Source organism: Archocentrus centrarchus, chromosome 8, assembly GCF_007364275.1.
Source record: "Archocentrus centrarchus isolate MPI-CPG fArcCen1 chromosome 8, fArcCen1, whole genome shotgun sequence".
Taxonomy (NCBI): Eukaryota; Metazoa; Chordata; class Actinopteri; order Cichliformes; family Cichlidae; genus Archocentrus; species Archocentrus centrarchus.
This window is the reverse complement of record NC_044353.1, coordinates 8608830-8627357: the sequence shown is the minus strand read 5'-3', so window position 1 is coordinate 8627357 and position 18528 is coordinate 8608830. Positions and strand designations below refer to the sequence as shown.

The window sequence follows — 18528 nt, the reverse complement described above, 5'->3', positions numbered from 1 at the left end:
GCACCCATGTTACACAAGAGCTGTTAGATAGCAAAGTCATTCCCCAAAAGTACCCTAAACGGCCTCTCATTGAGCACTGGTACAAGCACAACTGTGCAAAGTACAGCTTATAATTTTCATGAACCTACTTTAAGTATTTCCACTTCATACTATTTCATATTAAGATTCCTCTCCATCTCCAGTGAAGATGCTTTAGAGACTCTGCACGCATGTTCTGATTCAGCTTTAAAAAAAAAAGCCAGATTATTTTGACTTGTGTAAATTTTGGCACTTTTCCCTCACATTAACATTAAAAATCAAATATGTGATTTATGGTTTTGAATTGATTTACACAGACAAACACAGAAGTAAAACTGGTTCCGGCTGAAGCAGCCACAGCACTGAAAAGTCTTTTAAAACCAAATAATTAACAGTTTCTCCCACAGGTTACTCACTTTGATACTTTGAGGTAATTGTTCTGTATTTCCACCTCGGTGCTCATTTGAATACAATCTTTTAAATGTAAACCAACATAAAAGAATTAAGAGTTCATTTACAGTAAAGGCTGAAATAGTTCCCGGTTGAAAAACGTGCTAAAAATCGAAACAAGTGTCCTTAGGTTTGTGATGTTCTACTTTCTTGCATTTTTCAAGCTCAGATAACATGTGACGTGCGACATGTGATCGACCTCGCCAATGGATCAGCTTTGAGTTCCTGTACCGTCACTCAGGGAAGAACATTTGGGTGAACCTGTGTGGGACTTCAGAGGAAAATCCTAGCCGGTTTAGTCACTGGTGCAAGTGAACAAACACAGGTGACATTTTAGAAATTTGTTTGGCACTCCCTGTACCTACCTGCCTTTATGGAATCACAGTGTGTACAATCTATTCCCATACAACAGAATAATCTAGCTAAACCGGCTCACCCGGATGGGCTGTAACCATACTGTGAAATTGAAGTGCATGCTTTGATTAATCTTGATCACAAGCAGGAATGCGTGTCACGCAGAAGGGCATGAAGCCTGGAAGAGACTCACACAAAGTTGTTCATCTTACTTCTCTGGTTTAAACGCTGTCTTTTGGATTGGCTTTTTAGTGGGCTGAAGCAGCTGACTGGTTATCTAGCAGTGTGGCATGCAGGGGGACTCACACCAGGAGGGGTTACTAATGTATTGGATGGGATTAATTTGCTATGCAACTGATTCATAATTTACAATGACAATACGTCATACATTGAAACTGTTTAAAAAGAAGGAAACAAGCAAACCACAAGCTACGGCAGTTCACTGGAATGTTGATGTCAGAGGTCGGAGGGGAATGGCCAGACTGCTTTGAGCTGATAGGAAGCCAAAAGTAACTCACTACAACCAAAGTATGCAGACGAGCATCTCTGAATGCACAACACATTGAACGCTGAGGTGTTGTGGCACCCGGTGCTGTCAACACCAGGAGAGGACAGGAAGCTGAGGCTACTGCAGAGCACAGGCTCATGAAAACTGGGCAATTCGAGACTGGTTTGATGAGTCTTGATTTCTGCTGCGACATTCAGATGGCAAGGTCAGAGTTTGGTGTGAACATCATGAGAGCATGGATCCATCCTGCCTTGTATCAGTGGTTCAGGCTGCTGGTGGTGTAATGGGTGTGGGGGGTATTTTCCTGGCACACTTTGGGCACCTTAGTACCAACTGAGCATTGTTTCAGTGCCACAGCCTGCCGGAGTATTGTTGCTGATCATGTCCATCCAGCACCATGTCACAAAACTCTGATCATCTCAAACTGGTTTCTTGAACATGACAGTGAGTTCACTGCACTCAAATGGCCTCCACAGTCACCAGAGCTCAATCCAACCGAGTGTCTCTGGGATTTGGTGGAAGGGGAGATTCCCATCATGGATGTGCAGCTGACAAATCTGCAGCAACTGTGTGATGCTAACATGTCAACATGGACCAAAATCTCTAAGCAATGTTTCCAGCACCTTGTTGAATCTGTGCTACAAAGACTTGAGGAAGTTCTGAAGGCCAAAGGCGGTCCAGCATAGTACTAGCAAGGTGTACCTAATAAAGTGGTAAATGTAGGCTTAAAAAACAAGCAAACAGAAACAGAAGCGCATTTCCCACTGTGATGCATCACTTCTTCTTTTGATAACTGTTGCTGTGTTGTTTGGGAACCACAGCAGCCCCATTTATCTTTTCATAATTCTGCTGATGCTTTCACTGGGTGACAGGTGAGTAATACAGATGGGCCAGTTTAGCAGCCACACTCTGTCACTACAGAACCACGCTGTTAGAACACATTCAGGATGAGGTTTGGTATTATCCTGTCGAAATAAGCATGAAAAAGATGCCTGGATGGCAGCAGAAGCTGGACAGTCCTTTTCCTCTTTATCCAAGAGGCGCATGATTTCCAAAATATGATTTAAACTAGGGATCAATTTTCTAAAACAACAGGATTTCTTAGTTTGAGTGTTTGATATTTTACAGTGTTATTGTAGACATAAAAGGGGGTGTAAAAAGTGCACTTAAACATGACGATGTGCAGTTTGGGTTGCCACCGGAGCAAGTCTGTGTGAGATAGCCATCTCCCAGCATCCCGCTGCAGACGCAGTGATGCTTGAGGTCTGCTGAGCGTCTCAGTAAAACGAACATTATCCACAGAGTGATTCAAATGGACAAAGATTGCCTGAACGGGTGCCTTGAAGGCTGACTTCTGCTGCGGATGTGTTGATTATCTCCTTTTATCTTCAAGGCTGCGCTCCTCTTTTTCATGGCAGTGTAAAAAAAAAGGGCGTGTGTGAGCCTCCATAACGAGAAACGTATCCTCTTCCACAAAGGCATAAGAAAATTCCACTGTGTTAGAGTAAGAGTTGTAGGTTAAACACATCAGAGTAACTACTCTGCAATCAGATCATCTTTCCCCCCACCTTGAATCATTTTTAGGACTTTTTAATCTTCCATTGGAGGAATGGTTTATTCTAGAGCTTTAGTTTGTTGAACAAACAGTCTAAATTGCTGCAACTTGTTGTATTTGATGCTGACATTATTGTTCTCTTATCCACATTATTTCAGATCTGCGAAGCTGCTACAGCTTTAGAAGCTGCCACATTTATTAGAGGGTAACCCCCCTAATGTGGAGCATCATTTTTTTAAAGATATATGAATCACCATTCCTTTGCTTTATTTCCTTCTTTAGCTGGAGGAGACAAACATCACGACATGAGCAGAGGCACCGGCTGTGAACTTGGATCCCCCTCCCCCAATAAAACCACACACAGACTCTCTCTCTCTCCGCATCACTCCCTCTTTTTTTTTTCCTTGCACCCCATCCTTATCCCCACCCTAACCCGACGTCCCCCCCACCCCTTCTAGCTATGTCTGCAAGCGTTCCCATGGCAACTGTCGCACTGTCTGCCTAGCAACAGGCTTTATCCTTTCACTAGGAAAAAAAAATGAAAATGGGGGAGCAGAAAGAGGGGGTTGTGGTGGGTTTTATGGGTGCATGGATGTGGGTGAGGATGATAGTGGAACGGCTGTGTGTGTTGCAGTGGATTCATTAAATCAGACTCCCTTTCTCTCTTCTCACCACACCTGCAGTGACTGCCTCCACCTCATTACCTTTCAGTTTCACCACAGGCTTTCTTCATTTTACTTTGAGCCTGTTTTACTAATCTGATCTAACCCAGTGTTTATGTTTCGACATTTTAGAGGCTTATAGACTCCTCATCTCTCAGCAGGATAGATCTTTGTGTGTGTGTGTGTGTGTGTGTGTGTGTGTGTGTCTCAGCTGCCTTCAAGTGTATTTAAAAGCTTTTAGAAGTACGTATTGTACATAAGAGCTTGCATGATATGTGTAGTCATAAAGTCATGACGACACGTGCCAAGCTTAATTATTACAGGATTCCTCATAACAAAATCATAATGCATTTATTACACTGAATGTTTATTTTATCTTTATTCTTCCCTTTTAAAACGTCAGTTTTCTGCACGTGTCTCCTGATGCATTTGCTGGATTAAACTCTCACACATCACCATGTGAACTAGCTTGCAACATGTACAGGAACAATAAAAGCTGCAGTCATCCATTGTAGGATTGGAGATTGTGGTTGATGCTGACTCCGGGTCACCGTATCCACAGTGAAGATATTGTCTTTGCTGCCCCCTGCTGACGCCAAAGCAGCATGATTCGTTATTAGTTTCCCAAATCCCAACTCAAGGGTGGACACAAAGGTTTATTAAAATCTCTCAAAGCTTTGGCAAACTTAGAGAGCCTGCATATGATTTCATTGCTTATAGGTAATGTTTGTGCTTGTTCAGTGTGGTGATTTATGCTGCCAATTGTCTTAACCATCAGTGAGGTCATGTCTCTTGATAGTGCATGCATTTGAGTTGGAAGGCTAAGAGAGCAAGAAGAACTGAAAATAAGGTGAAATGCTCCCTTGGTCCTGTTCTTCACTGCTGTATCACAGTATTACATGAAGTGGATTAAAGAAATTCACCAAGGTCTTCCAGAGGCCTTCAGGCCAAACTCTGAGAACCCTGGATCTAGACTTCATGGTATCATCATGCTGACCATTCTTCATGACACAAATTCTCTCCCAGCTGCCATAATTGACACTTGTAATTCCAGCTGTTGTGATTGATCTCGTGTGTCTCTAACAGAATTGTTGGGTAACAGCGGGCTCGCCCACTGTCTCTGTCTGGCTGTCGGCCCGTCTCGCCGCCTGCAGGGACTGTGGGAGAGAAACTCCTCTCCTCGCCTCCTGCGTTTGTCAGCACTTGCCAGTCAAACCTTCTCCCTTCTCTCATTCACTTTCACATTCCTTCTTTTTCTCCAATTTACTGTCTGGGAATGAACTTCCAGCCCCAAAGGAGCTACCGTAGTTTTAGTTTGATAACCGTGTTATTTACAACAGCATGTTTCACTCGTCAAAAAAATAGGTTGTAACTACATACAGCAGCTCTGATGGAGTGTCCCTTTTTTCTTTGAGCAATGATTGACTCACCACCATGACGTTGAATCCATTACATTTTTTATTTTTATTTTTAATAAGAAAACGCACAGAGAGACAGCAGACATGAAATTCTTACTGTACAATAGCCTCCGCACAGAAAACAGGGAGGTAACGAAACATGTTGAAACCAGGCATGAACAGAGATCAGTGGTGGTGGTGGTGGGGGGGGGGGGTGAGGCACACTAAAACAGCAGAAGTTACAGTGCGGTTCCTAAACGGAGCGTGACCATGTGACACACAACAACAATAACACATGTTTTGTGTGAGTAACAAAGCCTTTCTTTTTATCCCCAGAGACTTGTGGAGGTTTTGATGGCTGTTAGCCTCACCTCTGCGTGTATTTACTGTCTGTCTCTGCCTGTGTTTGCAGGTTCTCTGCAGGTCTATCTGAGCGGTGGGAAACTTTTGTGTTGTAAGTCATGTCACCCTAATTGCTAAACTGCAACTTCCCTCATCTCAGTGTGGCAACAACCTGCTGGCTGACTCCCAGCTGGATTTAATCCGGTGTCTCCGGGCAGTGTGAGCCTTGTACTGTGATGATGTGATGTAAACAGTTTTCTGTTGCATGTTTTTAGTTGTCACAGTGTATGTAATAAAGACGCTATTATCCACTTAACAATATTACAGTTAAGACTCCCTGTCTGGGGAACACTGATTGCTGAGATTGAGTAGTTTTTAGACAGCAGATTTATGAGATGAGAGTCAGAGACATTTATTATATTATAATATAATATCTGAAATAAAAACAACATGTGGTAAGCTAGACTTGAAAGTCCTTTTGAACACCTGCACGGTCCAGCTTTGTCACAGTAACCTTTGTCATTAAAAGCCTGGACATCGGCAAACACTGACTCATAGGATTGGTCCTCAGTTGGTTTTGGCCATGAGCTGCTCTGTGAAAAGCTTCTTCAGCTGAGCCACCTCCTCGCTCAGAGAGTTTAGCTGACACTTCAGGTAAGTGTTCTCGTGCTGATACTGGACCTCAGGTTGTCCTTGAGTGGGAGGAGGCTGGAGACTGTAGCCAGCAGTCGATGCGCTGTATTGAGGGGACTGTCTCCCCCTCCTGCCCTCCTCCCCCTCGATATGCTGCATCCAGGAGCCAGCACAGGGCCCTGCTCCTGCCTCACCTCCGCTCAGTCCTTTCTCTCTCAGAGCGTCTCGTCCTGCAGCAGAGAACGTGGGGCTGCGTCTGGTGCTGCTGCTATCTCCCGCAGCTTCAATTCCGTCGCTGCTTCCGGGGATCTTGAAACGTAGTTTGTGAGGAAGGTTTTTCATTGCTTCTGGGTGATCCATCTTCCCTCCGGTGAGCCCTGCAGTGTGGTGGACATCGGTAGGTGAATGATGGAGGTCATACCCCAACTCCTCCCCCAGGTGTGGGGATAATTTCCCATGGTCGCTTAGCCGGTCTTCAAAGAAAATTGGGCTGCCCACGCTGGACCCACTGGGAGTTGAGAACCCCGAGTCTTCCGACATGTTCCCAGCATCCCTGGAGCTCCTGCTGCTCAGCTGGCCTGTTTGGTTGTTGGGATGTGGTGCTGAGGAGCTTTGGAGGCCTCCATCCCCTCTTTGGAGATAATACTGAGGAGTCAAGGGCTGAGCAGTCTGATGAGGAGCTGTAGTGAGGGGCAATATTGGGGCATTGGAGGGGTCTTTAACCAGGCCAAAGCGGAACTTCAGAGCCAGCAACTCTGCCCGGAGACGTGCGTTTTCCTCCAGCAGAGCCAGCACACGACTCTCCAGGACCATGTCGTTCACACGCCGCTTCTCTCGCGAACGCTTAGCCGCCTCGTTGTTCTTCCTCCTCTTGTCCCAGTAGCTGTCGTCCTTTTTTTCATGAGGTATGAACTCGCGCTTGCGCCGGATGCTGGAGGAAGGACTTTCTTTCCGTTTGACGGCTGAGGTGCGACCCAGCAGCGAACGGGCCAACAGGCTACTGGAAGTCAGGATGGACACAGCTTCATCAGTGAAGGACAAAGGCCCTGCTCCAGCGGCGTCTTCTGCTGGAGGTGACTCCATGGCACGGAGCACAGCCACGTCCTGCTGGCCCCTCATCTCCTGGGACTCCTCCTCAAACATCCCGCCTGTCAGGGGTGTGAATGATCAATTTCTGGCTGGTGATAACGTTGAGTGCCGCTGTGTGGTGCTCAGGGCTCACTGAACTCTGTGGATGTCTGTATGTCGGGAATGTAGCAACAGTGCCACCTGCTGATTAAATTGATATAGAGGAAAAGGGAAGAGGGATTTAGTGGTTACGCAAGAGCTATTACAACACAATATTATGTAACTCCATTACAGCTCTCCAATAAAACTGGAGCAACTTCCATAACCTTGCAAGCCCTAACTTACTCAGTGTGAGACAGTGTGTACTGGAAACTTAAAACTGTTAGTCATAACAGACATTTTTTGGCAGTACTTTGAGTACACAGCAGTAAGTAAGAAGTACAAGTAAACATGCATCTAGACAGCAAGGTGACCTCATCACAGTCTAACCTACATTATCATTTAGGGTGACATTTAAAGATTTATTGTTTCATATTTTATTCTTCTTTATTGCATTCTATCGGAAGCCCTAATCAGGGAATTCATGAACGGTTTCCGGTGTGACCGTCTCACTCGCTCCATCAGCGCTGACCCACATGTGCGACATGCTGATCCCCGGTCGGCTGCCGCTAACTATCTGGTCTGACCTGACTCTGCTCTTCTTCTTTAACTCAGCATCATCAGCGCAATTCGAGGCAGTTTAAGGTGTTTTGAAGAAGTCACAAGCTCGGTCGGTATCAACGTAAGATTATTTTTACGCCGGCAAGAAATCATAAAGTGCTTTCTAAGCGATTAAACGTTACAGCATCACAGCGCGCTCATAATCCCACATCAGCTTGAAAGTGATGGAAGCGGGTGTGAAAAATCATTTGACTTGGCTGATTAGTACTCGGTGTGTAGGTTATTTAAGGAAACTCTTATTTACAAAAATAACTGTACCTCAGTGGAATGATGAGTTTTCTCCGCCGGTGCGCATGACTCCTCTCCGCGTCTCCAAACGTATTTTTGGTCCGATTCAGGAAGAAGCGCTTTCCTCCCTCTTTGGTGTAAAACCGCGTCTCCGCTCGACTGCGTTATTCAATATTATCATCGGTGTAGCGCACCTCCACTCTGCTCCACTTGGAATGCCGCAGCTCCTATTTGTAACGTTGAGTTCAGCTCAGGACGGTCCCTATCCTCACTTGAACCAGATGGGGCCCTGTTTGTGTGTGTGTTCCTGAGACCGCCCCGCTCCCCCCATGCCCCCCCCCTCCCTTTTTACCCCTCCCTTCACCATCCAAAGGAACGCTCTCATCGACGTTCACATAACATAGCAGTTCAGGCACCATCATCATCACCATCATCATCTGACCTGTCTCGCCCCGCCCTCTCTGAGAGGATAATCTTCCCATAACAATTAGGTAATATTGCGCCCCCCCACCCTTCTCTCTGGGGCATAATGAGACACTGGCTGTGAGTCAGTCTTACAAGAAAAGTATATAAAACCCCTTATATCAATCACAGGCTACGGAGCATTTTTAGAAGTGTGATTACAGCCTTTATATAACACCCTGCTGGCGCGCTCTTGAACCTGGGCCCTCTTTAGTACAGTGGCTCTAATACCGTATGTTACGATCTTTATCATCTTTAAGAGTTTTCCTTATTGTTGGGAGAACTGCAGATTCTCCTGTGCTGCAGATTTGATTGGGAGTGGCAGCAGTTTAACCTCCCCTATGAGACTATTTCTATTTTATTAATCCACAATGAATAAATATGTTTCTTTATGTAACTACCTTATTACACTTTACTCTAATGAGGTGGTTACACTGTAACAACTAATAAGTAATGTGTAATAATAAATAAAGGCAATAATAAATGAATAAACACTGGTTTTGCAACAATTGGAAAGTAAGAAGACAAGAATACCAAAACATGGGATATCAGAACAGCCTGGCAGTATGTTCTTAACTAACTGTAAAGCCTTCCTAACCCTTCCCGATGTTTCACTGAATTTCAGCTTCAGTAACTGCAAATTAGTTTGGAAACTGGCACCAAAAGGGAGTCCTGCACTGCAAGCTAAATATCAATACATGTCATGAAGAGGGATGCAGTGTCCCAGTTGAATTACATGACCTGTAGCTTGTTAGTTTCTAGTCAGTTCACGTGAAGTATCTTTCTAATGCTGCTATTAAAACAAAGACAATTATTCCAGGGAGTCTGCCTGCAGAGAACACGGAGGTGATCTGTGCATGCCTGTTGTACAGTTTGCATTACTGGGGCAGTAAGTAGAAGGTAAACAGCATGAGTTTGCATTATGAAATGCCTGACTTATTTTGTTGTTTCCACCTTTACATCAACCCCTTAAATTTTGTTGACAGTTCTGACATTTCCTCTTTCTTTTTTTTTTTTTTTCTTTTTTATTCCGGATACACTGCTGCATGTTTGACAATCATTATTACAAAATCAGCCATTTGAACAAAATGCAGAAGTCATCTCTAACTTTTTCATCTTTGGAACAAATAAGCCAAAGGCTTCATGTTTTGAACGTTAAACGGGTGACCCATGAACAAATTCACATAACTCCTTGATACCTTTGTCCCTCATGCTGTGTCAAAGGATTGCGTACAGGTTTAGCAGGTAATGTATGTCACAAACAGCTTGCAGTATAGTTACAGCTACATTGCACAATACTACCAGGAACTTTAGTTAGAATGTAGTCCGAGTTTCTTTCTAGGAAATGATTGGGAAACTGCAGGAGGCGTAAAAAATGTGTTCAAAGGAATAAAATAAAAATCTGCGTGCAGAGCCAAAATGCAATTGGTGCACAAAATGATGTGTAGTGCTTCATTTTATATCGATATATATACAGTACATCACACTTTCAGAACTGGGCAGTATAAATAACGGCTGTTGGCTTAAACAATGCTTCCATTGTTGCTGTCAGGTCGTTGAGGGTCAGCTCGCTGAGTATCCTGCACACTGTACATCTTGTATATTGCATACGGTTTTCCCGGCGTGTGATCGATGTTCCGCGGTTCCTTTGTAGTGTCTTTGATTTAGACTGTGTATTTGTTGGTACAGATACTTATTCCTGTATATTTGCTGCAGGGAACATGTGGCTTTGTGTGCTGAGTGTGACAGCTGCATGTGGGCTGGGGCAGAAAACCTCAACTGACCTCAGTTTTTTATGGCAAACACTGCACAAGAGACAATGAACTGCATGCAGACCATCATATCATATATGCAAACTCCCTCTGCAAACATGCTCAATTTGACAGTGAGATACACTTTGAGCTGCTTGCTCTTTACTGTTTGACCACCTTTGGTTTCTGATAGACGCTGAGGCCAGTTACAGCATAGGTGCTCAAAACAAGACTTTGTTCATGTGGACATTTCCACCTATAGTCAGTCCTACATCTTAGAAAACATGGTTTCTATATACATAGCAAGTTAAAAGGTTTTTTGTAATGCTAATGACAGCTCGGTTTTAGAGTATGTTTGTGAGGAATCAGTAAAAAGATCACAGGAAGTGCACTTATTGCAGTTATTCTGCTTTTCTGCTGAGACATACAACCTTATCTCCAAAATAACGGTGACAGTATTTGCAAATAACAGTCAAAGCAGAACTTTTACTGAACTTAAGATGAACCGAGGGAAAAAAAAACAAAACAAAACACGGATACCACATCCTAAAGAGTAGAGGGACCATTCAACTTGTTATCAGCATACAGTTCAAAAGTCAGCATGATGGTTAATAGGGGTGTGAGGACTTGGGGAGGGGGGGTTGGGGGGGGGGGGGGGGGGGGGGGGGGGCATTTGAAAACCCGGTATGGGTAGCTTGTTTATCTGTCCTAGTTAATGCTAAATGATATATTCAGGGTTTGGAAGTAGGTGTTTTTCATAGAAAGAGCAAGACAATGCTAAGCTACACTCTGCAGCTGGCTTAGCTGAAAAAGTATGCGGGTGCTAACCCGGCCTGCCTGCATTCCAGAAAACATTTGGTGCATTTAAAAAACAAACACTGCAAACCATTAGTGACATTTTACTCAGAAATGGTTTTGTACTGTAGATGTGAAGATTAACAACGTTTTTATCTCTGCAGGGTGAATGAAATCACTGCATGCAGTTGGGTAGCTTAGGAAAAAAGCTAAAAAAAAAAAGGCAGGAGGGGGCCCTTATAAATTCTGGGCCCTTGAAAGTGGCCAACTGAACCAAATAACACTTAGAGGTACAGTCAGTAGATTGCAGATGGCAGTGAACTGAGTTCAGTTTTCTTGCCCTTCCCCATTCAAATGTGTAATCCTAGCTATGGTGGCTGCTGTAGGACAAACAACTCTGGCTGCTGTTCATCTGTACAGCGCGTGTGTGTGTTGTCGGTCCGCTGTTTACCTCAGCTGTCAATATACCAGGTGTCCACATCTCTTTACTGTGAAGGACGCTGTAAAACTTTGTGAAATGAGTCTGATATGAGTCCATGAGTCAGTGAAGCTCACTTCTGTCTGATGACAGTGATGCTGAGGTGAACTGTTGAGGATGTCCTGAACTTTTCTGTCGGTAAGTGCTGCTGTTTTTGCTGCTGTTAGCCTCTGTTAGCTGCTGTTAGTTGGCATTAGTAAAACTTCCTTTGAAGTGGATCAAACGTTGTTGGGCTCTGACTCTCATGATGTGAGAATGCAAATAAACTTTATCAGAGGGAAAGTGCGATATTTAGGATGTGTGAGCCTAACGTTACCAGCTGTTGTCACTGTCAGTTGTCCAGAGACAGTAGGATCACATGTCTAATCTGCTGACAATAAATAAATGCGCAATATCAGGAACAAATAAGTGTATTTATCCACATTTGTGTGCATTAGAATTCAGGAGATGAGGCTTGAGGAGAGGAGGAAGAGGATGAGGTGGAGATGAGGGAGGAGAGAGAGCAGTGGTGGAGGAGAAGAAAGACATGATGACAAAGAGATAATGAAAATATACATCTGCAGATATTAAATGGTCCTATATAATTTGAAATAGTTATTTGTGATCTAACTTGTAAGGCGTACTACTTGGCCAGTCTCTAGAGCAGGGCTCTTCAACTCCAGGCCTCGAGAGCCCCTGTCCTGCAGGTTTTAGATGTGTCTCTGCTTCAACACACCTGAGTCAAATATAGAAGTCATTAGCAGGACTCTGGAGAACTTGACTGCAGACGAGGTAATTCAGCCATTTGATTCAGGCGTGTTGGATCAGGGATACATCTAAAACCTGCAGGACACCGGCCCTTGAGGCCTGGAGTTGAAGAGCCCTGCTCTAGACACATACATAAACCGCAGAACGGCGATGTCCATCTCGGCTACAGCGGGGCAACATGGCAGCGCCTGTATATTTCAATTTGTTTGAAGATGTAATTAAATACTAATCAATGGATATTTAATAGCACAACATTTTTTAAATCTATTAAATAACCTAAAAAAAAATACTTACTGTATCTTTAAACAACAATGCCTATGCAAGATGACAAAGCAACAAAGTAAACTGCTCCAACAAAAATAAACTGATCTTAACAAACAGAATAAAGAGGAACCAGAGACACATGCAGGCAATCAAGCACCAGCAAATTATTAACTAGGCAGAAAACAAGAACAGTTTAGTTTTCTAGTTACAACAACTTAACATTAGTCAAAACAAAAAAATTGCCAAATACCTGATTCATGAGCCAGGTGAAATAAACAGCGTATTCAAATATTAATCCCAGTTGACCCTATAAGTTGGCAGGCACGTGATTGGCACAGTTTTGTGTCAACATTGGTTAAACATGCTGAAGAGCTAAAAGGACTTACAACAATATTTATTTATTTTTTTTGTGTGTCAAAAATTAAAGAAAAAAAAAAAAGCGTAATATATATCAGCTAACAGCCTTCTTCTGATTTTAAACATCACAGGCCCAGAATTTCACAACCACTAAAACAAACAGCAAAGTTATCTTAAGTCGCCGAGATGTGTAATCATAGATTACAGACTAGAAATAAGCAGCCCTGCTTGTTTACACATCAGTCATTAGTTTCATTCTCAGCTCAGTCAGTGTAAAGCTTGTTTTTTAATCTATGAAAGGTGATAATTTACCTGTGACATGAGTTTTGATAAATGACATTCATTAAAGGGGCTTATGGTTGACAACATTGTGCATTCACTGACACTTTAGAAGCATCACTGATAACACAGGAGGACAGAGTGTAACACTGGCCTGATTCTCCATTTACAGCATGCATTGTGCACACTTTGCAACCACGACATTCTAACTAGACACAAAACTACTTAAACTTTAGAAAACTGCACAAACAAGAAGAAAACACTGTGTTCATGGCTGTATTTATTGGAGCAGGCTTTATGAGCCACTAACACATGCGGGTCTCTCAATCCAAAGTGTCAGGAAGGTTCTTGTGTACAAAAACACAATTATAAAGGAAGGTGAGATGAGAAATAGGAATATTATTCAACTTGAACAGCAAAAAACTTACAAAAAAAAAAAAGTCAACCTGCAGTTGGTCTGTAAATGGAGCCTTTTGTTAGAAGAGCTTTCAGGCTCTTAAGAATTGGAAATGATCTTATACCACTGACTTTCTGGTAGAATTTTTTTAAAAATCCTTTTAAATGAGCAATTCCCCAAGCTGCAGTACTTGAAGCCTCTGGAGACACGAGGAGAAAATAGAGCATTTAAGTCTAAAAGTCTTATTTGTTGTACCAAAAAGTGCAAGAAGTCAATAAAAGGTCATTCTTACAATCTTGATCTGTGCAACAGGAAATGAGTTGTGCCATACACACTTCACAGTTAAGCTTTTGAAATATGTCATCACATTTTCTTGAGAAAATTGTCTGCTTCAGGTTTCTGTGGAAGAGAACAACAAAAGAAAAAAAAAACAACAAAAAAAAAACTCTAACCGCAGTCTGACCCCCAGCAACACAAAATTTAACAGAAATATGTTGCAAAAACGACTTCCCCGTGATGATTTATTTGGTAAGCTGTTCACACAAGACATGAGACGTTTCATAAAAAATAAATCCAGTGGTTTATTTTAGCTGTAAAGTGGGTTTGTTGATTGTATTGCCAATTTTATTTTTCAATCATTTCCTCAAAATGACCTAAAGAGACTATTTCCAAGACTTTTTGCACTCAGCCGGCTTTGAGGGAAAACAGTGTAAAGGGCGGTGGAGGCACATGAGTTCAGCCAGTTCGTGCCAAATTCTTGACATGCTATTAGAGAGCTCTTATGGAGCAGCTCACCTTGTAGCTTTGACCTGCAGGGAAAAGAGGGGCAGATAACTCTGCAAACAGAGCATGCCTCAGGGGAACACGTAAGTATTTCCAGGGCTTTTTAACGACCGCCCAAAATCTATATACGGTAAATTATACACAAAATTAAAAGAATTTAAAAGGTGGTGCACAGAAGAAAATGACCCTCCATGCACAGAGGAAGGACATGAAAAAGAATTCTGAAGCCTAGAAATGTCAGAATTTTCTCCCTTTAGGCTTTTTGCCCAGGTTATGTTTTTATATATAAGTTATACACACTCACCAGCCACTCTGTTAGGTACACCATGATAATAGTAGGTTGGACCACCTTCTGCCTTCACAACTTAATTCTCTGTAGCACAGATTCAATACGGTGCTGGAATCTTTCCTCAGAGATTTTGCTCCATATTGACGTAATTGCGTCACACAGTTGTTGCACATCCATGATTGGACTCTCTTGCTCTACCACATCCCAAAGGACCATGTCTACATGCCTAAATGCATCAAGGTGCCGCTATGCGATTGGCTGTTTAGATAATGAGCAGCTGGACTTAACAATGTGATCGGTGAGTCTATATATCATACGGTGATGAGATGTTAGAGCAATTAGCGAAATCAAATGGCACTGAAAACATGAGGCTGGCCAACAGGTTCTCAAAACGTTTCAGTCAAAACTTTTCTTTCACTGTTTTCATTAAGCGTGCCTCTCAGTTCACTAGTTAAGTGTTTGATCTGTAATTCAGACTTTATAGGAAAGCATCCAAGTGATTGATGAGTGACACAGTCAGTGCAGTATATTAACTTCACTGTGTTTGACCTGCAGGGAACAATCTATGACTGTTAGTTTCTGCAAAGCTAACAGTCATAGATTAGCAACAGTGACTGGACTGTCCTGTCAACAGTGTTGCCAGATGAGGGGTATTTGTATGATAATTGTTGCATTTGTATGACAATTATTATTAATATTATACCTTCATTTTGGCTTCTTAGAAATATGCGATCATTAGCAACAAATACTACATTTCCATATTGCACAATAATTTGATTATTTTGTAACACTTAGTATCAGTAACTGCTGATACCATCTCCAAAGACAGCTACAGTGGTGTGAAAAAGTGTTTGCCCCCTGCCTCATTTCCTGTTTTTTTGCATGTTTGTCACACTTAAGTGTTTCGGAACATCAAACCAATTTAAACAATAGACAAGGACAACACAAGTAAACACAAAATGCAAGTTGTAAATGAAGGTGTTTATTAGTAAAGGTGAAAAAAAATCCAAACCATCATGGCCCTGTGTGAAAAAGTGATTGCCCCCCTTGTTAAAACATACTATAACTGTGGTTTTTCACACCTGAGTTCAATTTCCCTAGCCACACCTAGGCCTGATTATTGCCACACCTGTTCCCAATCAAGACATCACTTAAATAGGAGCTGCCTGACACAGTAAGGTCCACCAGAAGATCCTTGAAAGCTACACATCATGCCGAGATCCAAAGAAATTCAGGAGCAATTGAGAAAGAAAGTAATTGAGATCTATCAGTCTGGAAAGGGTTATAAAGCCATTTCCAAAGCTTTGGGAATCCAGCGAACCACAGTGAGAGCCATTATCCACAAATGGCGAAGACATGGAACAGTGGTGAACCTTCCCAGGAGTGGCCGGCCGCCCAAAATTACCCCAAGGGCGCAGCGACGACTCATCCAAGAGGTCACAAAAGACACCACAACAACGTCCAAAGAACTGCAGGCCTCACTTGCCTCAGTTAAGGTCAGCGTTCATGCCTCCACCATCAGAAAAAGACTGAGCAAAAATGGCCTGCATGGCAGAGTTCCAAGAAGAAAACCACTGCTGAGCAAAAAGAACATTAAAGCTCATCTCAATTTTTCCAAAACGCATCTTGATGATCCCCAAGACTTTTGGGACAACATTCTGTGGACCGATGAGACAAAAGTGGAACTCTTTGGAAGGTGTGTGTCCCATTACATCTGGCGTAAAAGGAACACTGCATTTCAGAAAAAGAACATTATACCAACAGTAAAATATGGTGGTGGTAGTGTGATGGTCTGGGGCTGTTTTGCTGCGTCAGGACCTGGAAGACTTGCTGTGATAAATGGAACAATGAATTCTGCTGTCTACCAAGAGATCCTGCGGGAGAATGTCAGACCATCTGTTCGTGTACTCAAGCTTAAACGTACTTGGGTTCTGCAGCAGGACAATGATCCTAAACACACCAGCAAGTCCACCACTGAATGGCTGAAGAAAAACAAAATGAAGACTTTGGAGTGGCCTAGCCAAAGTCCTGACCTGAATCCTATTGAGATGTTGTGGTATGACCTTAAAAAGGCTGTTCATGCTCGAAAACCCTCTAATGTAACTGAATTAGGACAATTCTGCAAAGATGAGTGGGCCAAAATTCCTCCAGAACGCTGTAAAAGCCTCATTGCAAGTTATCGCAGACGCTTGGTTGCAGTTGTTGCTGCTAAGGGTGGCCCAACCAGTTATTAGGTTTAGGGGGCAATCACTTTTTCACACAGGGCCATGATGGTTTGGATTTTTTTTCACCTTTACTAATAAACACCTTCATTTACAACTTGCATTTTGTGTTTACTTGTGTTGTCCTTGACTAATGTTTAAATTGGTTTGATGTTCCGAAACACTTAAGTGTGACAAACATGCAAAAAAACAGGAAATGAGGTAGGGGGCAAACACTTTTTCACACCACTGTATCTACTGTCTTTGGAGATAGTAAAATATGGACCCTGCATCTGTGATTACACATCTCTCTTTTCACGTGAGGCCTTTACAGCCCTCAGAGTAGGAGGGTGGAGCACTCTTTTTATACCTCCACTACAATTAGCTACAACTAGCTGCCTTTTGCTTGATTAGCTAAGAATCAAGTTCTCATTGTTGCAAAGTTACAAAGAATTTCTAATAGTAAACAGTATACTATTATTATCTGTACTGCATGTACAGTATGTGGAACAAATACGCTATTTGGACAAGGGTACTGGGCTATTATGCCTACATGCTGTGAAACTCCCAGCACACAGTTTTTGTGCTGCTGATAATGCCAGTGGAGGTTTGTAACTCTGCTGTTACTGAGCCAGCAGAGCAACTTTTACTCATTATGCGCCTCAGCACTCGGCAACCCATCCCTGCAACTTTACAGCTTCTTTACATCTGCATAAACTGAGTTGCTGTGGTTCCTAAAGACCACTTACAGCTGAGTGTCAGGTGATTTTCACCCACGTGAAAGTGATAGCGATAGTGTTACAAAACTGCACCTAAGTGCTCTAAGGTTAATGAGTGCACAGCAGGCCAGCTGGATGTGCATAAATGCAAACTTTGTCTACAGACAAGAATGCATCTAACCAAGTCTCCAGTAATAAGTAAATGTAGTACAATTACTTGATTGGGTTTGGCAGTCAGTTAATGCTCAAAGTAGGTTTTCATGCATGCTAAAATTCACTTTGTACATGGCAGTCTTGCACTCTTTTCTGACATTTTGCTCACTGCACACATTTTATAGACCAATGGATAGAACTAAGTGATATGCTTATTGACTTATACTTCAGTTTAAATAAATCTATGTCAGAGTTCATGTAAATCCATCCAAGACATTATTTCACACAAATTTCTCTTGAATAAAGGAACTGCTTTCGCTCTGTGTTTCCCCTGTATTTAGTGTGACAAAAACCCCCTTTGTGTAATTATTGAGAAATTGCGCACTATGTACAGAAGCAGAATGCCCTTAAATAATACAAGTGGATCAAAAGTTTCAAGAAGAAGCTGCACCAGCCTGCCGGTAGACCAAACACAAATGCTGAGACTGAGTCATATTTCACTGGCTTTCCTCGTAATTCGCTTGCTCCAACGGCAGCAGTGGGAAGCAGGAAGGACAGAAATATCAGTGCCCCGTTCTTTCAAAGTGGGTGGCACAGACAAGACTCACAGCAAGGCTGTTTACACCAGCTGACCGGCTTCACAAAAACTGCTACTGGGAGTCAGACAGATGAGTTGGGAGGTGTTAGCCAAAGATGAAGGCTGAATGCTGAAGGTTACGTAAGGTGCCCTGCTGAAAAGGCTGGGGACAAGCTTTAAATACACTCCACATGTAACCTGAGGGAAAGTCCACAGAGGAGGACAGGAATGAGAGGAGGCCATCACTCTGCTGACACAGTTAGCCGTTACGGTCATGTTGATAGCCACCTATCCACTGACCATGGGTTGGGGAGTGTCACCTGTCAGTGCGGCTCTGTCTG

At 42.8% G+C, this 18528-nt stretch overlaps 1 protein-coding gene across 2 annotated transcripts; it reads right to left on the bottom strand.

The window, feature by feature from the left end:
* Positions 1-5673: 5673 nt before the first annotated feature.
* Positions 5674-8241, bottom strand: nfil3-6 (nuclear factor, interleukin 3 regulated, member 6). 2 transcript variants are annotated; one of them, XM_030735565.1, is made up of 2 exons: positions 7966-8241; positions 5674-7191 (listed from the first exon to the last, which is right to left on the bottom strand). In XM_030735565.1, exon 2 carries the CDS (start codon positions 7060-7062, stop codon positions 5854-5856), a length of 1209 nt encoding a protein of 402 aa, XP_030591425.1. In that variant the 5' UTR covers positions 7063-7191; positions 7966-8241; the 3' UTR covers positions 5674-5853. The 2 variants fall into 2 exon arrangements, with proteins under 2 accessions (XP_030591425.1, XP_030591426.1); XM_030735566.1 differs by having other exon boundaries at positions 5674-7188.
* Between the last annotated feature and the right edge of the window lie 10287 nt (positions 8242-18528).

Excerpts from the sequence above, each read along its gene's own strand:
- nfil3-6 (XM_030735565.1), bottom strand. The coding sequence starts at position 7,062 with ATGTTTGAGGAGGAGTCCCAGGAGATGAGGGGCCAGCAGGACGTGGCT.